Source organism: Misgurnus anguillicaudatus, chromosome 21, assembly GCF_027580225.2.
Source record: "Misgurnus anguillicaudatus chromosome 21, ASM2758022v2, whole genome shotgun sequence".
Taxonomy (NCBI): domain Eukaryota; kingdom Metazoa; phylum Chordata; class Actinopteri; order Cypriniformes; family Cobitidae; genus Misgurnus; species Misgurnus anguillicaudatus.
The window spans coordinates 35,481,975-35,508,582 of NC_073357.2; the positions used below are offsets into that span (position 1 = coordinate 35,481,975).

A 26,608-nucleotide genomic window follows, 5' to 3' on the forward strand; every position below is an offset into this window, starting at 1 on the left:
TCTGTTCTCTGTACTTCTCATATAAACATACCGTCAGCAAGAAATATTCACATAAACACTGAAGTAACATGTCACTGTTGTAACTATAGTTGTTGAGAGTCTCTCTCTCTCTCTGAATGCACTGCACTGTATTTAACCTATTCGACTGTATGCTTCAACCATGCTTCTGTATGATTTAGGTTATTGCATGATTACATTAAGCACATTTTATTGTATGAATTCGGTTGACTCATCTCTTTAAAAAAATATTCAGAATTTGAATGTAATCTTATGAAAAAAATTCATTAGCAGTCACGAGAAAGAATCATGAGAAAAATAAAAATGTAATTTGCGATGGATGTTACTTCGAAAGGTTCATTGTCACAATGGAAATGTCAAATTGAAACTATTGCATTGTGGTATGCTGTGTTGTACACTGTAGTGTACATTACTGCATATCACACTAAAGTACAGTGCGTATTAGTTTTATGCATACTGAAAGTCACAAAGTACACATGCTATACATTGCAGAAATACACGACTGTGTCATGGTGACACTTTTAACAACTTGCCAAACACTGTAAAGGTCCCAAGCAACTTCTACATAAAAAACTTAAAACACTTAAAACTTGTTTACACAAATAATTTTATACATAAAGCATAACGTGAATTACTCAGTTGTGACATAGTGATCTCTTGTTAAAGTAAAAACTGCAAAAATTCTAAAAAACATGCACACATTATTATCCTTGTGAGTGCACGTGGAAGTCACAGACATACAAAAAGTACTCACCATCATCAAGTGTAATGTCCTGCAAGCCGATGGTACGGAAGGTGGGCTCTTTATCATCTGGCTCCTGTTTGATGCTCAGCCTCTCTCCCTGTTGGGTAAGTGGGTTCACCAAAGACCCTGTTGGGGACAATCCAGCCAGGACAGGGCTGCTAGCCTGGGGGGAAGGCTGTCCAGAAAGCGGTAAAGGCCCTAAGGGGCTGTTGGATGTTGGAGAAGGTGAGGTGGGTGAATGATAGGGAAGCGAATGGAGCTGGGGTGAGGAGGGCCCAGAGTGTGGGGATGGCACCATATGGACAGGAGCGCTGGATGGCGTTGGGCAGGAAGCAGACCGCTGTCCTGCCGGATGGTACACCAATGGATGCTGGAGTTGCGGTGCTGTCTGTCCCAGTGTGTGAGTGGGTGAGGGAACCTGCCCTGGAGTGGGGCAGTGATAACCTAGAGAGTGCAGATGCGGGGCAGAGTGTCCCATGAGCTGGCCGCTACTCGAATGGCCGGGGCTCGATGCCGGGCCCGCCGCCATTCCAGAGTTGGGTGCTGAAGAAGATGGGCCGTACACCATCCCCAAACCCAGGGCGTGACACCCATCAGGCTGAAAGGGCATCCGCTCATAGGCCTGTGGGGAGCCTGCAGTCATAGGAAGACTGTGCTGGCCATTGAAGGGCATGTTGTGCTGTAGAGGTGTGTATGACGATCTGGCAGTGGCAGCAGGGCCTGGGTGGAAGGGCATCTGGCATTCAGGAGGGGCATTCAGCCCTTGAGCCTGAAGATGGGGCAGGTGGGGTAGAGTGGGAGAGCCCATTGGGGCGCAGGGGGCCTGGAGCGGGTGCAGGCCTGGAGCCAGGCCACGTGGGGAGCTGGACAGAAGGCCGTCTGGTGGGTGGGAGTGCTCTGGTGAGGACAGCGGCTGAGCACAAACCAAACTGGCAGCATGGACCAGGGGCATAGACATGGGTGGCACGGCCGGGGAGTCCAGATCATCTCTATGTTCTTGCTTGACCAGGACTGGAAGGGTGGAGAAAGTGAGGATGAAAAAAATAAGAAAAAGGTGCAAAAACTTGACATTGAAATGTGCAATAATTGTAACGGAGGGAAATTAAAATTTTTAAATAATTTTTAGTACTTCTTTTGAGATTAAGTCATTTAATAATAGCAACACTTTGTCTATTTAGGTTTGGTAATTTCTTAAAATTTCAAATTGCTGATGTACTCCTGACCCATATTCTCTGCTTCCGAATTATATCCAAATTGCAATTCAACATGCGCAAACAATGAGTAACAGCCACATAGTGTTCAGTAACCCATTTCCCGATCTGCCGTTTCCCTGGCCCGCACGTATGGGGGTTATTTTTACTTGCTGTGGACTCTGAGTGAGCATATGTTGCCTGCATGAGTGCCATGTAAACTAGTGCTGAGTTTGGGAGCTAAAAAATGCTGTCTGCCCTCCAGCACTGCTCCAAACGAAAACCAGAATCCAGTTCACGGCCCAGGCCATTACTGCAATAAAATCATAGCCTCCTCATATCAAGAGCGAGTGGCGGACATGTGTGGGAGAGACTACAAGTGTGTTTCAGTTTAACGTTACTAACTGTATATCCTTAACGTACTCGGAAAAATAAGTTCACAAGCACAAGTTCAGCTTTAATAAATAACAAGCTTAAGGTAAGAGCACATGCAGTTTGGAAGAAGACATGTGGATTTTTCTGTAAAAAGACTTTAAGTAAAGTTTATTATGAATTGGCATTACATAGCCAATAGTCTGAATATAAACTAAGACTATCTTTTGTTTATCACTTCAGGTCTTATTCATAACTCATAAAGTGTACGGCTTTACTCTAAACACATCGCACCTCAGCACTTCCCCCTGTCATGACACTTTCTCAGCAGGCCGATGCTATGGCAACCGCAGTCGCTACGGCCTGTTCAGAATATTGGCTGCATGTGCTGCTGTCTGATTGGCTGAGGCCCGACGGGTTAGTGTGGAAAACAGGAAACCCTAATTTGAGTGGGTGCTTTGTGGAGCGAAGAGGGTGGGCGGGAGGCTGGCCTCAAACAGTCTCGCTCTCCCTCTCGTTTTGTCTTTATCTCTACAAAAGTAAACTCAGGTTAGCATGCAACTCACTGATAGAAACAGAAAAAAAAATGCTCACGTGTGATTTAATTACGCCAACGCTGTTTTCGGTTTGACTCACTTTGGGAAAATAATAACAAACCAGCTCATGCCTATGAGAACCACACACGACTGCACTTTCTTACAACTCTCTACTATGCGGCACTTAGACGTCGCTTTTTACTGCGCTCCGGATGCTGGCCTTTTTCATTGTATGTTAATATCAATAGTATCAATAGTGGAGCAATTACATGCTTTGATGTATGCATGTCAACCCAACCTGTCAGATAAATTATTATTCAACCTCATGACCTATCAAACGGAAAATCTTTGCAAAATAATTCTGTATGACTATAAATGCGTAAACAAAAGGAGAGAAAAATCTAAATGTTAAGATAGAAAGAGATAGAGGGGGTCCGGTTCTTGAATACACCTGTTTTGCATGCCTCCAGCCACACGTAAATTATGCTGAATCTTGTTTTAAGGTGTTTTACATGAGCGGTTACCAGGTGCTCAACTGTTACTGGAACAACCTCATCCCTAACCACACTGGTGCAGTGTGCAGAGGAACACGGGCATCATCAAACGGGTAACTTTGTTTTGAGAAGCCACACGTGTGCCATTCTTGTTACTGTTAAGTAAACTTAGTACGAAAACTAGTTTGCATAAAATTGAGTCACAGAACTGCTTTAAAGCCAGGTTCAATGTCAACTCCATGCATCAGGAATATTACAGTCTTTCTCAATTGCTAATACACTATTTATGAAACAATTGACCATTTTCTTACAACTATAAAACAAAAAAACACAATCAAAACTATACACCAACCTGCACAAACCTCAAACTTTCAGGTCAAAACCAAATATTCAAGTCAAAATCATATTGTCTTCTGTCAAAATCAAACTTTTTTTCTCAGATGATGCATAAACCTAACAAATACACAGCCTAGAAAACACTGGTGAAATTAATTAAAAACACTAACATCTCAAGCTGGTAATGAGGAATGAGTGGAAGGTAAAGGTTAAAATTAGAAAAAAACATTTTTTTGTTACAGTTTAAGCAGTTTACTGTACACAGAAAAACAATTAAATGTTCAATCAAACTCACTGTATTACAGTAAAAAATGGACTATAATACTGTAAAAATGTTGAAAGATGAATTAGTTAAAGGGCCCTATCATACACCCGGCGCAATGCAAGTGTTTTTTGCTAGTTTCAGCGCGGTGCAGTTATCATTTTCATGTCCAGCTTCACATTGTTTAAATAAAAAATGCATTTGCACCCATTTGTGCGCCCATGGGCGTGCTGGCTTGAAAACGAGGTGTGTTCAGGTGCATTGTTCGCGTGTTGCTATTTTGAGGCAACTAGGGATGGGACAGTTAGAAAATTTCATATCATGATTATAGTGACCAAAGTTATCACGGTTATCAATATTATCATAGTTTTCTTAAAGCAACACTATGTAGTTTCCATGTAAAAATGACTTACAGCTCCCCCATGTGGTTGAAAAGCGCAACAGTGCCTGGTATCAGACACTCTTCTGCTGGCAGGGGGAGGGGTGGGGCTGTGTGCTCTACTCTCCACCGCCACATTCAGAGTGTGCTTGTAGCAGCTAGGAGGCTGCTCAGGTTGCTGCAACAGTACGATTTGTCCAGTTAAAAGTTGTTCTATCACTGAAATAATTTTAGAGACATTATTTAAAAGTAAAAAAACTACCTAGTGTTGCTTTAAATTGAGATGGAAATGTTTAAAAAGAACTGATACACACACTGAAAACATTTTAACAAGTTTTATTTTTTAAAGCATAAACATTAAATTAGGGGTGTCCAGCCTTTTTTTGTGTGGCAATCTACTTTTAAAATGATAAAGCTGACAAGACCTACCTGCTAAAATTTTTTTTTAACAAAACACTGTTACATTTTTTAATAACACTTTAAATGTGTGTTAGGAGGACTATCTCTACGTTGAATTTAGGGCTGTCATCATAACTCCATTCTTTTTGAGGAGTTAAAAAAAATCCTTGAGTACATGCTGAGTCCTTATAGCGGAATAGCGGAGATGCGGTTTTGATGAAATAAACTGACAACATTATCAGAAGCATCTCTCTCTCGTTCGGTAGGTCGATCGATCGCACGCACGTACACCGTACGTGTGGATCAACTCCAGCATGTATGTGCATCCAAATTTCGGAAGTTAGACGACTCCGCTGCAGCGGGCAGGCATAAGATTTAAAAACACACTTGAGAAGAAATGAGCATCAACTCAAAAAGACTTCTAAGACCATAATGCCAATTTGGCGCTTTGCTTTCCGAAGCTCGTGGAGGCGTGGAGCAGCATACACAGTTATTAACTTATAGGCGATCTACCGGCATTGCATTTGCGATCGACTGGTTGTATTGGACACCCCTGCATTAAATGAACATTAACATGGAGCCCTGAGATGTATGAACCTGTTTTAATGAACAGTACCTTAAATAAGAACATCAAATGCACACATAAGCTACGCATTAAAACACAGTGCACCTGTTACTGCATCCGCCACGCCTTCTCGCACAAAAACTTGCATGCGAGCGCCTGCGTCAAGCTGATTCTGGCTGGACAGGAGTTACCGCAAGTTTTCAAAATCACGGTAATCAAAAACGGTTGTAATGATAATTACATTTTAAACGATAATACTAACCGTCAGGACATTTTATCATGGTTAATCGTGAAACCGGTAATCGTCCCATCCCTAGAGGCAACTTAAAGAGACACGCCAACGGCCAACTAAAACCTGGTCTAAAGTCTAAAATCAATGGCCCAATATTGTTTTTGTTAAAGACTACATTTGTAATACGCGCCTATAAAGGGACGGCAACGTGCTTTTGCTTATCACACACATGGATGCGCAGCAGCAAACTGATGTTTTTGAATATGACAAATTAAAGGATTCAAATGTAAAAGATTATTATTGAGTCTCTTGGACATAAACGAGGACCGATTACAGGACTTTAGAAGGCGTGAAGCTGAGATCAGCTGGCAGAAGAGCTGCTTCGCCTGTAGCTTGGAAAGTAAGCTGCTTTTTTTGCTTTTAAAAAAGTGCAAATATATTGCATTTATTTAGTTTTTTTTAAATACTACCATGGATTTATTGTATATGATGATTTTGTACCTCTGGATATGGTGAGATGAGAACCATTTTTAAGATATATTTTTTAAAACACTGAATTCTCCACACGTTTGTAAATTATTTATCTCCTGTTTGTTACAAATAAAGTATTTTTATTCAAGCAAACCCTTTTTTAGAATATTTTTAAATTCTTTTCATAAAAACCTTTTTGACATTACAGTAATTATGCTTCATACTTTACCATCTTATTTTACTTAATACTCCATGACCGAAATAACGATGTTTAAAGTAGGGATGTCCCGATCCGATCACGTGATCGGAAATCGGCCCCGATCACGTGGTTTCAGACTCGATCGGAATCGGACGTTACCTCCCGATCAGGACTCGGATTCATATGCAGGGTTTAAAATCCGGCATCAAGGTCTCGCTCTGCTCCGCGCCAGTGTACGCGCTGCGCTGCTGCGTGTGAACTGACGAGAAGAGAATGGGCTTGTTCGACTTCATGCGGCGCCGCGGGAACCGGCAGCCGGATGACGTCAGAGTTTCGCGAGAGCGATTTAAAAGCAAACTCCTCCATATGATTTTGCGGGTCGCTCTCGCGGTAGTTTGACGTCACCCGGCTGTCGATTGTTGCGGCGCTGCATGAAGTCAAACAAGCCTATTGACGTGTTTTCATTCATAGGCTTCACGCTCGTGCGGGCAGGGAACCTACGACAAAACCGGGTTTTTACCGCTCATTTAAACGACGCGTTGATCGTTTTTGTCATCATGTGCTCAGACGCAGCTCCGCGTCTCACTCAGAACCTCAAGAACGCGCATTCGCGCAGGATCATTTGACATTACTGGAGAGATGAGAGATAGAGAGAGGTAAGAATGGTTCCCACGTCGAAAAAACGTAATAGAAGTCTAGAAACAAAGTATTAAAGTATGTATAGCCATGTCACTCATCTCATTACACTAGTTAACTGGATACAACGTATTGTATAGTTTAATAAAATAATGTATTTTGATTATACAAGTTAATTACGACCTAACTATAGGTATTTTTTTAACTAACTGCTGACCAGCTTAGGGATTCTCTATGGCTATTTTATAAGACATATTGCTGAATCAGTGTGTTGTTTTTCTTGTTAATTGAGTCTTTTTGGGTAGCCTATCTTATGCATAGAATTAGTCAAGGAGGTTAAGTCTTATAACTTCCTTCAAAGTTTGATCAATTGTGCATAATGACATGTGCAACAAATGCATATAGGATGTCAGACTCATAGATTTGCATAATTTTTAAAGTTCAGGTTTTAAAGTTTGGGTCAACATGTGGCACAGCTTTAAAACTGAAACTTAAAATCATATCAGAGGTACAAAATGGCATTGAAACACACCAGTGGCTTTGCTGTCATCAGGATTAAACATGTTACCCCTCGAACCCTCCCTCCCAACAAAGCCTCCCCACAAAACAAATCCCAATTTAACCCCTGTACATATACTATATATATTCTCATTATTTTTTAACACATCTGTAGTTATGCGCTGGCACAGAGTTAGACCCTTTTGACTCCACACAGAAACAGCAACGCGTGCGGCATGACATAAGGAACATCCTGGATCTGTTTTTTCGCTCTTCCTTATTTTTTTATGTATTATAGAAGTATCGGATCGGGACTCGGTATCGGCAGATACTCAAAATCAAATGACTCGGACTCGGACTCGAGGGCAAAAAACCCTGATCGGGACATCCCTAGTTTAAAGAGAACCAAAGCCTGATTACACAAATAACCATTATAATGAATAAAACACAACTCAATTTTTAACACCAATCTTAAACTGGTTGTCTTCTTCCTCTGCTTACCGTTTTTTTCGCTTACAAACTCTGCCATGTAAATAAGCAACCAGCCTTGGCGTGGGCACAACTGGCTTTCAAAGGGGATAAGAGATGAGATTCTTATTGGTTTATTGCACGTTAGGGCTGAACGATTTGACCTAAAATCAAAACCTCGGTTAATTTAACATTTGACATCGGTTACGATTAATGAGCGATTATTATTATTTTTTGCCTCATAGTTCGCTGGCAAGGTTTGTATTTTAAATATGCTCATTTTCTATTGAAAGGGCATTTGTTGTTATCTTTGTGATTTTAAAAGAATTAAGTGAAGAGGAAAGTATTTTGTGTGAAGGTTATTTATTTAACCTTTTGACTTCAACTGAAATCAAAGCACACATTGCTTGAAATGAAAACACACATTTCACACATGTCACATTTTAGTTTACTGTATACTGCAAGTTTCCTAAAGAAAAAGTAGAAAATAAATAACTAACAATTTTTAAGTCAAGTACTTCAGGGCTCCAGGCTAACTTTTTTGTCATTAGGAGAACTGTACCCCCTGACTGAAAATTTAAGGAGCACAAGCAGAAAATTTAGAGCACAACTTAAATCAGCCTGCAATGCAATTATTTACATTTCCCCCCAAAATAACTGCATTACTGAAAAATACTAAATTTGAAATTTCAAACTTGACCATATGCAGTTGCTGCACATTTTATTATGCACAACTGATGAAACTTTCAGAATAGGAACTTATGAACCAAAGAATTATACAACCCACATACTAATTCTAGCCATAAGGTACATATACAAGTTATATCCTGAGATGAGTGGCTGTCTATAGGGGTTTTCACACTGCGCTTAACCCTGGGTTATCTTCATTCTAAACCCCGCTTTTAACCCTGGGTTAAGGAGCGTTTCACACCTGTAATTTGAAAGCGGTGTTAGCACCGCTTTTTACCCAGGGTTATGAAACCCTGCTCCCGCATTGTGGTGCCAAACGCATGCAGTGTGAAACGAAGCAGGGTTAGAATGTTATGACCCTAATTAAACACCAATCAAGGCTTGATAATTACAGACAGGTGTGTTGAAACTGGGTTGGAGACTCCTGACCCAGGGTTTAGGAATGCACAGTGTGAAACGTCAAATTATGAATACCCAGGGTTATCTCTTAACCCCTGGTTAAGTTTGAACAGTGTAAAACATGAAAAAATAACCCAGGATTCCATTAATCCTGGGTTTAGAATAACCCAGGGTTAACAATTTCAGGTGTGAAAAGCCCTATTGTATCCTTTACACGTTTCTTGTCTTCTATTCAGTGTTCCTTAACTGGGCACTGCTATACAATACCTTTACTCTCATCTATAATGATTTGGTGTTAATGTAGATTAGAAGTTCTCCCGTTCTCTCTCTCTCTCTCTCTCTCTCTCTCATCTCTGCCATGTCTAATTAAACATGCGCGTGTGCTCCCGCGTCTTCTCGCGGTTCTGAGGCATGTGTTGACTTTTCTCGGGCTGCGTAGACTCATCGGTAGATTCAACCGAGAGCAAGATGACATAAAACTTTAACACGTCATGCAAATTTGCGGTAAAAACCCGTTTGCGCATTCCGTAGTTTTATCACGCGGCCCGCACATGCGCGACTACTTCGTATTTCTTTGGCACTAAATGATCTGTTCAGTTAACACAGTGTTTGAGTTCTCCTCCAAAAACCGAAATAACCGACATGATAAAATAGGGTCGGTTAACGTTTCTGAATTTCGTTTTCGGTTATTTTTCGATTAATCGTGCAGCCCTATTGCACGTTACACCCAAAACACACCCATTACTCATTACGAAAATAGGATGAACCCTTTTAGACTGTGTGCCAGGCAAATTACATTTAAGTAACCAGCAAATAAAATGAAAATAAATTTTTATGGTAATAATGCATTAGAATGTATAGTATAAGGGACAGTGTACTTTTAGCAGCTGGGACTGGTCTCCATTTCTTACTTTCCCCACAATTTTAAATCACCATTTTGCAGTTCACAATACTTTTCTAAAACTCCAAATATTCCTTACAGTATTTCAATTAATATTATTTCATAACAATGCATAACAGCACATAAGAGCAAAAGCATTAGTTATTTTATTCAGGAAATGTGTGCTGTATACTAATAATGTACCTGGTAGATAGGTGAAGCGCTGTGATTGGCTTCTTTTCCGTTTGCCATTGCACACATAGAACTGCACCTGCACGGCTGCACTGACCGTCTTGCTGTGATATGGAGGCGCCTCTACCACGATGTTCGACTGCAGATGAAACATAATTTTCTGTAATCTACCATTTGACTTTTTGTGCCAGTTAAAACAAGCAGAAATAACATATTCACTGTATTCGTCTTAACTTCCAAAAGTAACAACAAGGATTGTTAATGGACGATATCCTATGATAGCCGAGAGACTAAAAGGATTGTACTCAGTAGGGTCTGTACACATATTTGTGTTTTGTGTACGGTCTGTGCTTTAGCTGGCAAATATTTTCCAAGATATGCATAAAAACAGACACTCACTCCTTGACTCTTCTCTCGGATGACCTTCGCCTCAACCTCCCACTGTGGTCGTCCATCTGAAGAAAGAAAAGCATTAGCATGACTTCTTATGGCAGATACTGTAGCACACAAACTGATCTGACTTGAACTAAACTCTATGCCAAACCATCTTATCATCACCACCATCATAATCATCATCCCCATCATGTCTTTGAGTACTTTACTGTAGTTACAGATGGGAGCTTTTAAACTAGAAATGTAGGTTACGAACAGCAAATCAGCATTAAGTTTCACAAGGTTGACAGGGAGCATGAAGTAGCATGTTTCTACAGGTGCTCCTTTCACTGAATCCACAGAGACACTTGACAAATTGTGCATCGCATCGAGAATACAATGAGAAATTGTTTTAGCTTGCAAACTACAAGTCTTTATACACACATGGAATGAGCCCCAATCGTTCAAATAGATCAAAATGTCAGGGAGTGCGTACAAAACTGTGCTGACTACAAAAACATTTTTTTTAAACATTCCAAAGAAAAAAAAAGCTAGTTGGGAAACATTATAAAGGGAACTGATTTCTTTATAATGGGCAACAAGAGAGCCTCATTAATGAAAAAATCTGATCATTTTTATACAGTGTTTCCACCCTCGCTGACAAAGAAAAAAGACACTTAACTCTTAAATATTATGTAGAGATGCCATATGAGGCCTGTTACAACCAGAGATGAGGGATGTGTGTTATAAACTTAACTGTACAGAGGATACATTAGGAGTCTGATGCAGTCAAACCGAAAAATTATCTAAATATATTCCAAGTAAAATAAGTCTATGAGTAACATTGCACTTGTAATAAAGTTAATGTGTGTGCACAGAATATCTTTCAAAGTACATTTCCTTGTTTACATAGTTTAAATCACCACCACCATCAACAATGGGTATTGCAACAACATTACCCATATATACATTTACTAAAATTTAAAAAAGGAATATGAAGAGTATACTGAATACTGCCATGAACAGTTTTCATTATCACCTAGAGTATTACTCTCCAAAGACGGTTTGTGTTTACACAAGGTTACTGTGTAATGTCTCACCACCCCGTTCTTCTAATGCCAAAATGACCTTGAATGCTTCTGACTTCAGCAGTAGTAGTATTGCAGCACATGTTGACATTCAACACACACTTGAGAGACACCAGAGAAGGCCCACATGCACATCATGAGGGCAGGTTCAAACAAGAAACAGACATTACGGCCTGCCGGCAAGCATGCCTGCAACCCCCCACACACAGAAATTCAGCTGTTCTGTTATTAATTTTATGAAAAACAAACTTAAGAAAAATAAACTTTCTAAAAAAATCATATGATGCTATTTATGCAATTATATGGAAATTAAACGTCCTTCTGGCAAGCGTAAATTGGCATCACCTGAAACAGATGTTTAATGTTACTCTTCACTTCCTCTCTTATAATGGCATGAATCATTAATTATAATAAGAAAACTTTTATTTTGTGCTTCTTTCATGAGTTTGATTTTTGTTTGCTGTAAACACTGTTCTTTTCATATCTGTCAACTGTATTGTCTCACTACAACTAGAACAAATAAATTAATCTTTGGGAACTTTGAGAGAATTTAGGCTGATGTTTTTGGCACTGATAGAGTTAAATGAACATGGGCACTTACATTCACACAAAATAATGTAAGTGGTCCTGACATTAACTGAAACATTTATTTCTTTTATTTAAATAAAAGGTCCTTTGACCTATTCGCAGTTTTTCTATCCATCTTTCCCAATTCAACAGCTCACAAATAAATGTACAAAGCCTCAGGTTTACCACATGGAGTCCACAGTTGGACATAAGTAACCTATCTAATTACGAAGTCATTCAATTAGATTAGATACAATCTGTCAAAATGATACCCAAAATTATCAGTCGCCTTCTCATATGTCCTCTTTTGTCCCCTACCACTAGAGCGGTCCCTAGGGACAAATGCCTCCCAAACGCACGGCCCCGTGCCAGTCCACAAAAAACCCGACCTTCTCCCTCTAGCAGCTTGGAGTGATTTGTGGATATAACTTTATGTACTCCAGACTAAATCAACTCTCAGCCAGAGAATTTACACCAGATTATACTTATTTTCCAATCTCCATAAAACACTGACATGTCTCAGCATGGGTTATTCTGACCAATCACAGTTAATGGTAAGGAAAACAGACCCACTCAAAACATAATACTTCATTCATACTTATGTGATCACAAATAAAAAAGGCCCTCAATCCACTGTTTTTGTCTTCTTATTTAAAGGGTATACATGTACATAAAATAATACTTTCTGCTCCGTGCTCACAATATATTTGATTATAAAAACATACCCACTTTTCTTATGCTGACAACCATTCTGTAATTGAACACTTTTGTTCATATAATAAATTAATCATGACATTACAAATAGGACATAGCTACAATAACACTGGTAAGTGAAGATGATCTATTTTTTTAAAGCTGTATCCACACCACTATCAAACAGCACAAAAATTACACAAAGCACCTTTAACTACCATATTCCATTTATATAAAACACAACAGGATGAGCGGTGGAAAATCTAGATCACATCATCTACAATTAGTTCTCACAAATCAAACTGACACTATGTGATCATCTCCTACTCAAAAAGATATGAACTTTTCCTTGAGTTACTCAGAGCAAGACGTGAGGGCCAATTTTCCAGCCTGCTTGTTCTAACGTTTCAGAAATTTCCATTTTTGTACTTCTCAACAAAAGCGTGGGCAAACACCGTACAGGTTCCCTTGAGCACTTTCCTGTTGGCATGCTTCACACTTTGCCAATTAGAGGAGAGGTGAGTTATAAAGAGTGTCTTTCTGACTGAGTCAGTTTGTGTGCATGTGTAAACTTCTATTGAGTGAGACAGTGTGTCAATGTCTCAAACTGGAAACACACACATACACACTTGAGGCAGGCCAAGACTCGTATTCCCAGAATGCCTTTCATTCATTGTCTTCATTTGAGGCTGGTCTTAACTTGTGGTTCATTATTGAAGAACGAATGAATCCATGAGCAAAGGAAAAAATGAGCACAGCAAGAGAGACAGAAAGAAAAGAGAAAAGAAAAAGAGAGAAGGGAAAAGAGAGAGAAAGAGAGAGAAAGAGAGAGAGAGATTCTTTAAGTTGCTTACAGTATCAAAGAATTTCAGTAGATAAAAAAGTACAGTGCAAGAAAAAGTGATATTTCTCTACCAGATCTGTCCAATGTACCAAGGGGGATAAGGGCCAAGCTAAAATAAAAAAAATAAAACCATCTTGAGATAAAAGTCATTAAAATGCGAGATTTAACTTGTAATTTTTAAAGAAAAGTCAAAATAAGTAAAATATACAGAATAAAGTCAATATATAATGAGAATGAAGTTGTAAAATTCGAGAAAAAAGTAGTACAATTTCAGGAATAAAGTCAATATATAAGAGAATAAAGTCGTGAAATTTTGAGAATAAAGTGGATATATATTACAAGAATAAAGTGGTACAATTTCGAGAATAAAGTCGTAAAATTTCAGGAATAAAGTCAATATATAACGAGAATAAAGTCGTAAAATTTTGAGAATAAAGTCAATATAGAACGAGAAAGTCATTAAATTTTGAGAATAAAGTCATACAATTCCGAGAATAAAGTCGTAAAATTTCGGGAATAAAGTCAATATATAACGAGAATAAAGTCGTAAAATTTCGAGAATAAAGTCGTAAAATTTTGAAAATAAAGTCGTAAAATTTCAGGAATAAAGTCAATATATAACGAGAATCAAGTCGAAAAATTTTGAAAATAAAGTCGTAAAATTTCAGGAATAAAGTCAATATATAACGAGAATAAAGTCGTAAAATTTCGAGAATAAAGTCAATATGTAACGAGAATAAAGTCATAAAATTTTGAAAATAAAATCAATATATAACGAGAATAAAGCTGTAAAATTTTGAGAATAAAGTCAATATAGAACGAGAAAGTCATAAAATTTTGAGAATAAAGACATAAAATTTAGAGAATAAAGTCGTAAAATTTCAAGAATAAAGTCAATATATAACGAGAATAAAGACGTAAAATTTTGAGAATAAAGTCAATATATAACGAGAATAAAGTCGTACAATTTTGAGAATAAAGTCAATATATAACGAGAATAAAGTCGTACAATTTTTAGAATAAAGTCAATATATAACAAGAATAAAGCCGTAAAATTTCGAGAATAAAGTCAATATATAACGAGAATAAAGTCATAAAATTTTGAGAATAAAGTCAATATATAACGAGAATAAAGTTGTAAAATTTAGAGAATAAAGTTGTAAAATTTAGAGAATAAAGTCAATATTTAATGAGAATAAAGTCATAAAATTTGAGATAAAGTCAATATATAACAAGAATAAAGTCAAACAATTTTGAGAATAAAGTCAATATATAACGAGAATAAAGTCATAAAATTGTGAGAATAAAGTCAATATATAACGAGAATAAAGTCGTAAAATTTTGAGAATAAAGTCAATATATAACGAGAATAAAGTTGTAAAATTTTGAAAATAAATGCTAAAGGCCATGTTCGCTTTCTTCAATGAAAACGAGCACATTTTGGGCTTTTCTGCTTGACCGTACATGCTTATTAATAATATTTCTTTAGTGTAAAGTGAATTTAGTGTATTAATATCAGTGGTCTTAATGGTTTAAACCACATGGGGAGTATGCCTAAATTGAAAATATTTATTCTGAAACAGATTCTGAGCGTATCCCTTTTATTTGCCTGTTTTATGAAAAAGTCAGGTATGTCATTTGGTATCTGCTTGTTCACATCACTTCAAACACGTTAATGTAAAAATATGACTGTATTATCAAAATATTACGACTTTATTCTCGTTATATATTGGCTTTATTCTCAAAATTATACAACTTCATTCTAATTGACTTTATTTTCTATATTTTACTTGTTTTGACTTAAAAAAAACAGCAACAAAAAACCCCTACTAGTTAAATATCGCATTATAATGACTTTAATATCGAGATGGTTTTATTATTTTATTTCAGCTTGGCCCTAATCCTCCTTGGTACCAATGTGAGAAGTAGAAGAGTGAGAGAAATAACACACAAAGTCAAAAAGAGAAGCAGTCTGGTGGAGATCATAAACTGTCTCTAATGGTTTTTTTATAGTGTGTACGATTGATTTCAGCTTATACTGAGACCCAGAGGATCAACATAAATCTACGCAGACAGAGCACTGCTGGGAGCTTATTCATTTCTTTATTTAACCAGGTTAAAAACTCATTGAGATTAAAATCTATTTTACAAGAGTCACCTGGCCAAGAAGGCAGCAACAAAAAACTATTTCACAATAACACAAATCAAAAACCAACACAACAACATCTTGCCAGAAGATAGACCACATCATTTGTTCAAACTACAAATTTATTGACGAATGCATGGGCAGCTTAATTGTTTTCTAAATTATTCCAAGCAGAAGAAGCATTTTACTTAAAACTTTTTTTACTAGATCCGGCCGAACCCAAGGAACATTAAGATGTAACAAATTACTTGAACAGAGTATGTAGCATTTATATTTGAAAAACTGAGAGATAACTAAGATAGGGTTAAACCACAAACAGATTAAACAATACCAAATAAAACTTCTTATTCTTAAGCAGCCTTGTCATTCTAAGTGCAATGATGTGTTCGATAACAAGTATGCATCTTTTAGGGGTGAATAAGGTAACAAGTGTACCTTTTAGAAGAGTACCGCCACAGTGACAGCTGTTAATGAATTGTTTTGAAAAGTATTACAATCTGTATTAAATAATTGGTTTTATAAACTGTACTTGCAAATGTTAATAAAAACAAAACTACACTGAAAAGTGCTATATAAAAATTATGGATTCTCTCACAATTTATTGAGAATATGTGTATAATGCAGAATATTTCAAGCACTATCAAATAGTTTTTTTTTCAGGAGAAAAGAAAAAGGCAAGACATTGTATTAGCCAACGAACGATCGGCGGCCGTCCTGCAGACGCAGCAGTTGCGCTGACCTCTGAGTCATCCTAACAGCAGATGACGAGGACTACAGGATCTCTAGAAGATCACCGACTCGCAGCTACACGACCAAACATAAATCCACTCTGTGTTTGTGTGTCTATGTGGACAAGACAGAAAAACAAACGAGTTTAAATTCTTGCACATGTATATGTTTTCATAGGGTGAGCACATTGTTGATGTAGGTGTGTGCAGACTGCATTTGCGTGTATGTCAGTGCTTGTGTGTGTGTGTGTGTGTGTGTGTGTGTACGGAGTGAGTGCAAAAGTGTGTATTTGAGCGCAGTTGGTGTTTGTGTGTGTAGGTGTGCAGGTGTGTTCATGCTGAATTGCACATACATACACGTACACACATATTGTCCCCAAAGGAGAAGGGAAATCGTGGGAGGTCAAGATGCAGATAAAGCAAAGATAAATCAATTTGGTTAACGAAAAACAATCAAATCCTGCTCTGAAACGTGAAGTGAGAAATCAACACTCAACCCACACAAAACAGACTATAAAATAAACAGTAAATTACATGACCCTCGTCTCTTTAACAATAAGACTGTTTTAGCCAAAACAAGACAGAGAATAAACTGAATTAAGGTAATACTTTACTGCATGTTTTTAGGACCTGTAATACAGAATTTATTTATTGTAATACATCACAATGCACACAAAACACCTTATAATGCACCATATTATCAGTTGTATGTTGTTGTGAATAACTGCAACGATAAATTTGACAGTATCAGAGTCAAATATATTTTTTAATTATTGATGTGCAAAAGTTAATCTCACCATTTTCTCTCAAACAATCCCACTTCAGAGGGGTTTAGTTAACAATAATGAATGTAAAATAATTGTGCTTTAAACTAAAATTAATAACTGTGCTTTATACTAAATAAATAGACAAAAATACTGATTTAAGTTTAAAAATTATAATGTGAGAAGAAAGAGCGCCCAGTGTAATACCAGAGACAGTTAAAAGTAATAAAGGTGTTGTAGTTAGACTTGTGCTTATACTCAATTACACGGTTTATTGTGATAAATAATTTACACAATATTTTCATTAAGGGCAATTCTTAATACTGTAATAACTCTATATAACATATTAGCATAATTTCTTTATATTTCTCTGAAATCACAGTAGCTTACTTTAATCAATATGTATAATGCTATCCTCGCTTATGTAAAACAATATTTAGTCCGTGCCTCATATAATTGAGGGCGAGTGTAACAAAAACTACAGTGAGAAACCTTCTCATAATCTTTTTATTATGCTGATATTATTTGAAACAGTGTTGCTATCATTGTCATTTATATTTTATCAGTAAATGTTCTGTAATGAACGAAAACTAGAAAACAACAACGGAGTTATTTTAAAAGCCTCTTTGTTTGAGAACTACTTCTTCCGCCACGGATTTGAGGGCGGCCAGAATGACAGGTAAAACTTTCGGCTGCTTTGAAGCTCATAACAACTCAATAGACGGAAAAGCCGTTTCTTTATATTACCGTTTCTTGGTCACAAAGTGTAGTTTTAAGATTAGTTCAGTCGAGAATGTATCTGTATTATATTTAAATCTGCAGTCGATTAGTAAAGATAGCGCCTGTTTGAACGTTTGCTTAGTGAGATTGAGAACCAAAGCATGAGCGGACATCAGTGTTCACTCGCCCCGCTGACCACCGCCCTCTCTGGGCTACATTCCTGAAAGGGATTCCCTGGCTCTCATGTTGGCCTTGTTTGTTTATGATCGTCAAAATGAGATCAAATCAGCAGTATTTGGTGTCATGATCAAACTTGTACTTGTTTTTTTTTTCATATATAGTGTCTTTTGTGTTGTTATTGTTTTGGCGCGAGGTAAAAGTTAATAAAACTATACTTGTGAAACGTTACTATTAGGGGTGTCACGATTCTCCAAATCCTCGATTCGATTACATTTTCGATTCTGATGTCACGATTCAATTCGATTCTCGATTTTTAAATGATTTTTTTTAAGACAAAAAATGATATGCCTTTATTATTATTATTATTATTATTATTATTATAGTTTCACATTAACATGCACATTGCGTGCTTTTCCTCGCATGGGGGTTTGTGGGCTTTACTTTACGCGAGAGAGCTTGTAGAGAGAGAATTCCTTCTTGCACGCAGATAGACCAATGCGCGCGTCTTGGACTCCTATTATCTGAACTAAAACCGGTGCGTCATAAGCAGCTGCGCTTCTCTCCGTCTCACGTGCATGCGCATCTCGCATCTGTCCAAAGTCTAAACATAAACTAAAGTAATAATCCTTACGTATTTGTTCAGTTTTATGCGTTTCATGCGAGCTGAGGCAAACTATACCTTTTGTTTAAAAGTAAACCCGCTGCATCTTGGCGGCTCTCTCGTGCACGTGCAGAGAGCTGCGCTCTGTCCGAAGGCAGATCACTAGGTAGTAATCCTGTTTATGATATGCATTTCAAGGAGCAATACATCCCTCGTGTTTAAAATATAAACCGCGTTCCGCTGGATGGATGTTTTTAAAGGCACTTCTGAGAGTTTATTTTCCCCCGCTTGGCAAGCCGACCGGACGTGACATGGGGGCGTGCCAGCATCGACGATCCAATTTTTTAATTCGAAGTTCGAGGTTGTGACTTAATTTCGATCGATTTCGATTTAAAATCGAAATCGTGACAGCCTTAGTTACTATTGCTTTCTCATTTATTCTTAACGCGATACGAGCACTCGATTATTATTATTAAACTTTGTTCTTGTCAGTACTATACAAAACGGTTTTTTATAAGTGTCAGAGAGATGTTTTTGCATGCTGCTTATAAATATACCAGTGGCGATATCTCATAATATGTTTTAATAGTCACGTCACGATAAAGTAAATGATCAATGTCCACATTTAAAAGCTGCGGGGCTTACCTGCAGTTCCACGGTGTTTTCGCGTTCTGATAAAAGATATAGCTCCAGAAAAAAACGAGTGTTTATATTCCTCTTTCCAAGTGTTAATCGTCCACACGATGTGACAAGACATTTCTCCCATTAACTTTAACATAACATCCAAGAGCGCTGATCTTTGACGGAATAATACTTCTGATTGGGGATTCACAGACTGATTTATGAGCTAGTAAACTAATGAGACACACACACGGAGAGTGATTCACACAGCACGTCTGTGTTTTTCCATTCAGAGATGAGCCTGCTTAGGACCTCCATTCACTAGGTGGCGGAATAATACAAAAGGTGAAGCGGTTACAGTGCCGTTATCAGTACAATATCGTATAGCTCTTAGCCAATCAGATTCGAGAACCAGAAAGAACTGTTGTATAAATATATATATATATATATATATATATATATATATATATATATATATATATATATATATATATATATATATATATATATATAATTTATTTATTTTTTTTAATTGGTATTTAAAATCAACAAGTAAAAATATAATAAAGTCCAATCCAAGACCATAATAGTTGACCGTGAATAAAGTCCTAGCAATTATGTAACATGCAAAATGAATACTGTCACACGCCTAGTTGTAGGAAAGCAACAACCTATCATTATACACAATCATTTGACCAAAACATGGTGCAAAATAAGCATGTAAAATAATAATATGCTGCTAATAATATTCCTGCTATTAGTAGAAAGAGTCAATTCTTACCAAGACCTTTCTCCAGAAAGATGACCTTTGACTCCGGGAAAAAGTTGGAGCCAGTGATGACCATTTCCTCTCCTCCACTCACAGTACAGCTGCTAATACTGGCCTTTTCAACCTGAGGTAACTCCTGTGCTGAGCGCTGAGCTATATAATCACATGAGAAAATCAAATATACACATGGGATATTTTGATATGTGTGGGTTCTGAGCTTTTAAGGTTGTGTGTGCTTGCAAGTGTGAAACGTACAGCACTCCACTGGAATTGAAGCAGCTTGCAGCGAGATGACTTTTCCGTTGGGTTGTGGGATGTGAACCCGAAAGACCACGCGGACCCGAGTGTTTTTCCGTCCAATGTCCGTCTCTCCTTTCCTCAGCTCGATGTCGGAGTTCCTCAACTTCAGGATTCCAGCACAATCAATACTAACCAACACACAGCAGCACAAAACACTCAGGAAGGAGATATTATCCAAAATTATTTCATCATTCACCATTTGAAACAAGATATGTTTATGTATTCGTGGAGTTAATAAATGACTGATAACACACGATGAAAGCATATGGGCATTGTTTAACCAAAAAAGTCGCATATTTAATGCTGGCACAGAAATAAAAATCTGTACTGTGGGTTATCAGCCAAAACAAGTCTAATAACATCAACTGATTTCTGTAAGCGTTAGGTTCAGTTGTATAGCATAGTAAATATGTTAAAATAATACTAATACAGCTTTAAAGATTTCTGTGCATGGGGCGCAAATATGTGATCCAGTTTGTGAAAGTAATTTTTTGTGATAACAATGTAAATAGCTCTCTGTGAAAATACAAAATTAATTTATTCAATATTTAATATTGACTGATAGGTTTAAAGTCTGTGTGTACACATTGTAAATGTTAGAAATGTATTGCTGAAACACTTAGTCATTTGAGAGCAGAGAATCCTGCTTGTTCTTCGAAAATATTGATAACTTATTTTATTTACTAGGTGTTTTTTAATCATTCAAATTCTGTGCTTAATAATAATTTTCAGTGTTGTGATAAATTTACACAGACTTTAAATATAACAATGTAATGCAGTTTTGTGTGACGGGCAGGAGTGTTAGGTCTTTGATAGGTCCTTCAGGGTGAAGAATATGGGTTCAGGGTGTTTGTGTGAACACATCTATGAGAATTTGGATTGATGATAAAGTAATTCCAGCAGGTACCTGGCAGACATGCTGTTTTCAGGAAGGAGAGGAATCTCCAGAACCTTCGTGCAGGAGATGATAATTTCCTGGCTTGCCGTAGCGACTGTTTTTCCTGTGATGCGATGAACTTGGTAGAAAGCGTGCGGCCTCAAATAGCGATCATCCGCCGTCCCGATGAACATCTGTAGATTTACAGGCTTCTCATTGTAGCCAGTGAGCTGTTGGGAGAGATTCATAATCAGCTTTTATATTCATGAAATATATAAAGGGTTTATTGTTGCATGACAAGCAGAGATACATATGACATCATATATACAGTAGTGCTTGTTCACATTCATTCTGGTCAAATTTAGTACTGTAAACACTTGAAACAATATGGTATACCTCTACAGTATCTCTCATTTGAATGTCACACAGTGAGAGAGTGGACCCAAAACGTGATCTCAGATATTTTTGGAAGCATTGAACATCCTACCAGGTCAGAAGGGAATATTCTTCATTTAAATTACAATATTTTTCCCTTATGCGTTTCCATCAGAAAAATACTGCACGTGTGCAATTACTTCCCAAATCGTCCTCTGTAAATGTTAATATCAGACGTAGCCTACTTTTTCCAAGACGAATCCAAAACACAGTTAGTAACTAAAATCCAGACGGAAACATAGACACGTTTTGAGCCACGAGAAAGGAAAAAGTATAAAAACAGAATTGAAAGAAAAAATGAGTGGGAAAAAAGTGAGAAAAGAAAAACAAAATCATGAAAGAATTTCTTCGGCTAAAATGAAATTATACATTATGACTTTAAACATCTGAAAATGGAAATGGGAAGTGAAATCCATTAAAATATGAATAATTAAATGTAATTCTGCGAGGTCATTAAAGCTTTATCCAGAACAAAAAAGCTTTCACTGAAGCTTTTTACTTCCTGCACTGTAGAAAATGATGTCAAGTCAACATATATTTTTATGTTACTTTAAGTTAAGAAATTAAGTTATTATAAATGATGTCAACTGATCCACAGCAAGCCGGTATGGCAACATCCTGCCTATGTAAGTACAATATATCTGACCTGCCAAAAAGCTTCCTGGACAGGTGAGGAGTTCACAACTAAAGGGGAGCTTTTCCACTGACACGCATGTGTGGGTGGGTGTTACCTACTTTAGGTGGGGCACACAAGCTACCAACAATCCCTCCACTGTTGAAATGTTATGGTTGGCAAATAATATATGACTTAATGCAGTGAAAGAGAGACAGAATAAGAAAGAGAGCAAAGGAAAAGAAAGGAAGAAAGAGTGGGAGAAACTATTCACAGGTAACAGAAAGACCAAGAGCAACGCTATAATGAGAAAAGCATGTGTTTACTTTACATATAAACTGACACGTCTTGACATCAGAGACAGATATGTTTGTGAAGGGAAAAGAGAAGTAGATGGTAAGGAAATCTAAATGAACAGAAGAAATAAAAAATAAAAATACGAAAAGGCATGCTATGTTTCGAAATATGAATTGTGCTTCGAAATTAAATGGCAAAGAAAATGGCATGAGTAAGAGTAGACGTTCACTTTCCAAAAACTAAAAATGATTGTGCTTTTCATGGAAGCGCTGCCTCATCTTTTTCTAATGATCTTCAATCAAGCACTCTGCAGACAGTGACCTCCTGGCACAGGGGTCGGGGATGAATATAGTGTACTCATTGTTAAACTCGCTATTGTTTAGGGCAGCCAGGCAGGCACTGGGGAATTCAGGAGCAGAGGCCATGTTTATGCTGAAAGACCTGAAGAAGGTAGAGATGAGCCATGACCTCACCAACATCATGTCCATGTGGAATTTATTTCAGCAATGGGACTCCTGCTACCCTTGGTAACAGCAGCAAACTATACCGGACAATTAATTGTCATCGTGTGTGTTTGGAAGAGAAGGAGAGACAGAGAGAGAAAACAAAATGAGCCATTGGTGTGCATGTACAGTGGGCTGCCAGGTTCATGCAAGACGTTTTACAGTCTCAAACCTTTTGGATTCCAATACTTTATTTTAGTCCAACACATATTATCAATGCTTTTTCAAAAGGTATGTAGTTAAGATTAAGCTACGTAGTTCAAAGCCAATTAAACAGCATACACAACCAACAATATTTTGAATTATGTAAAATACACTTTAATTAGAGTATTCAATAAAAACATATGGCGAGGCAACACTTAATTTTATTCATTAGCAATTAATTTTGCTGTAAACCTGAGTAGTCCATAGCTTAACTGAGGCAATTATAATGTTTTCTTCAGAATATCCACAATAATGAATCATGAATTTGAATTACAGAAGAACATGTTGTTTTCATGTTGGCTTAAAGGTCACCAAAAGCTTTAATTTTAATGTAAAAAACTTTTAAAGGAACACTCCATTTGTCCGAATGATGTGATACTGTGCAAAAGTATTAGGCCACCATGCCAGAATTAGATTTGTTGTTTCTGCAATGTTATAGTGATCATATATAATTGTTTTTCAGTCTCTTAAATAGAATACATCCAGAAAATACAGAAAATGTGTATGTACTGTAGTATTAAAAACTGTATAAAAATGTAAACTGATGTGTTAGGTTTTTAGGGTAAACTCCCCTTCAACTTGAGCAATAGTAGGAAACTGCAGGATCTCTTAAACCTAAATAAAATTATATCATAATTTCTGATTTGAAAGAAATTAGTCTTTTTACTTCATTCTGCTTAAAAACGCTCAAGATATGTTTAGTGCCAAGAAAGGTCACACTAAAAACCAACAATGCCTAAAGACGACATTTTGTCCAGAAAATTTTATTAATTAATTATTTTTTTTACATAATTCCTGTATTTTCTGTTTGTATCTTAATTAAATAGATTGAAAAATAAATATGGATGGAAATTAAACCTTTTAAAACAACAAGTCTGGTGGTGGTGGTAGCCTAAGACTTTTGCACAGTACTGAATGAAAAATCGCATGTGATACATCAAGCCATGAACATTTTATGTCTGTAATAAATTCCAAGAACATGTTTCAGCTTCAGATTTAGAGCATGTTTAAGCAGCTCCAGTAAGAAAGACTGCAGTGCACATTTTTGTGGAAGATCTCAGTTTTTAAATGTTAAAAAGGTTTTCACATGATGCATTAGCTGTGGCAATTAGTCTTTACAAGTTTTAGTGAATTCATGTTCATTAACTCTTCAAGAGAAGCCATTTGGGTTTTTATAATAACACTATTTGTTATGAGAGAATTTTTCACATTCACAGGTGTTGCTAGACCGTATTCAGGGAGGCTTTATACCTTCTGCCTGTCTTCCACCGAAAATCACTTTAATTCAGCTGTTAATTATCTGTGTCATCCAATACTATTGCTAAAAATAACAGGCATATATAAAACAACATCTGAGGTTATTTTACTCTGAATCACCTTATTACTGTTCATCAAAAAGCCATTAAATGTTTGTTAGATAATCCTTTACTTTTTAGTGATAAATATGTGATGAACCTGTTCATACTGTAGAGGCAGCAATGTTTAGCATAAAGCTTTGATCTAGACACATCTGGCTTGGTTTCTCATCTGAACACTCTCTGTTCCAGTGAAACCACAACATACAAATAAAATTCAACATGCCAATGTTACTAATATACTTATAGATCTACTTAATATGAAAGTTTACCCAAAAATAAAAAAATGAAAGGCTGTCATCATTAACTCACTCTCATATTATTCTAAACCTGCATGAGTTTCTTTATTCTGTTGAAAACAAAAGAAAATATTTTGATAATTATGGTAAGCACATGATTGACGTACACATTGACTTCCATAGTATTTGTTTTTCCTACTATGGAAGTCAATGTGTGCAGTCAACTGCGTTACCATCATTTATCAAAGTATCTTCTTTTGTATTCAACAGAATAATGAAACTCATAAAGGTTTAGTAAATGATAGAATTTTCATTTTTGAATAAACTATCCCTTTAAATCAGATGTAATGTATGTGATTTAAAGAACACTAATGGTCCGATTCACAATTTTACATTTCCTTTGGTGTGTAAATGTGTATTAGTACGTTAAAGGAACACGGACAGATTTTGGGAATTTAGCTTATTCACCGTATACCCCAGAGTTAGATAAGTACATACATACCTTTCTCATCTCCGTGCGTGCTGTAACTCTGTCTGACGCAGCCCCCACTAGCTTAGCTTAGCACAAAGTTTGGAAGTGAATAGCTCCAGCTAGCATACTGTTCCCAATAAGTGACAAAATAACGCGAACATTTTCCTATTTATGTGTTGTGATTGTATAGTCACACCGTGTACAAATAACAAGGTCATATGAGACACAGCGCTCTTTTAACAGTATACATACTGGGAACTTTATTCTCAGAAGACGAAGCACTGCTACATGGGCGGAGTGATTTGTACAACTCTGACCGAACTCTCTGCTCCTCACCAGGGGGCTTCTCGGGTGCTGCGAGCAAATCACTCTGCCCATGTTGCAGTGCTGCACCTTCTGAGAATATAGTTCCCAGTATGTATACTGCCAAAAGATCGCTGTCTCTCATACCACCTTGTTATTTGTACACGGTGCGACTACACAAACCACAACACACAAATAGGAAAACGTTCGCGTCATCCTGTCACCCATTGGGAGCAGTACGCCAGCTGGAGCCATTCACCTCCAGACTTTGTGCTAAGCTAAGCTATAGCAGGGGCTGCGTCAGACAGAGCCACAGCACGCACGGAGATGAGAAAAGGCATGCATGGACCCATCCAACTCTGGGGGACACAGTGAACAAGCCAAACTCCCAAAATCTGGCCGTGTTCCTTTAACGATATGCAAAAGGAACAAACCCCAAAGTAAATGATGATGCGAGTTATCGTCTCCAGCGTAAATCTCTTTTCTTGGACTTTAACAAACAGACAGATTGTAAGCAACAGTTTACTTCCTGCGATTGGTGATGTAGACAAGACCAACATTATCATAATTCCTCCTGCTTTGACTCACAGCCGGTAAGTTAACTACTGTTAGCATTGCATTGTAAGCAAATCTTTCAAACATTGTAAGGAGCTTCACATTTCCGGCTGACATCAGAGGTATTCAGACCAATCACAACGTACAGATTAGGTGGCCAATCATGAACACAAGAGCTTTCAAATCCGTGCGCTTCAGAAAGAGAGCTACAAAAATGTATGGTATGTGGAAAAAATAATGTGTTTTTAACCATAAACCACGCGAACACATTGTATTATACCAAATACACAAAATAACGTTGTTTTTCAGCAATGAAATAGGTGCTCTTTAAACTCTTGAACTCCACACCTCTCTGGCTATTCCTCTGATACTTAGATAGAGAGCCAAGACCAAAATCTCAG

General features: G+C 37.2%; 1 protein-coding gene across 2 annotated transcripts in view; it reads right to left on the minus strand.

Moving 5' to 3' along the window:
• The window catches only part of nfatc3a (nuclear factor of activated T cells 3a), an 82,725-nt gene that overhangs the window by 13,686 nt on the left and 42,431 nt on the right, over positions 1-26,608 (minus strand). For both annotated transcript variants that reach the window (XM_055205203.2, XM_055205208.2), the window contains exons 4-9: positions 21,262-21,461; positions 20,310-20,482; positions 20,067-20,207; positions 10,361-10,416; positions 9,974-10,100; positions 773-1,774 (exon numbers count right to left, since the gene is read on the minus strand). In XM_055205203.2, coding sequence (XP_055061178.2) covers positions 773-1,774; positions 9,974-10,100; positions 10,361-10,416; positions 20,067-20,207; positions 20,310-20,482; positions 21,262-21,461 — 1,699 coding nt within the window. The remainder of the gene's footprint in view (positions 1-772; positions 1,775-9,973; positions 10,101-10,360; positions 10,417-20,066; positions 20,208-20,309; positions 20,483-21,261; positions 21,462-26,608) is intronic.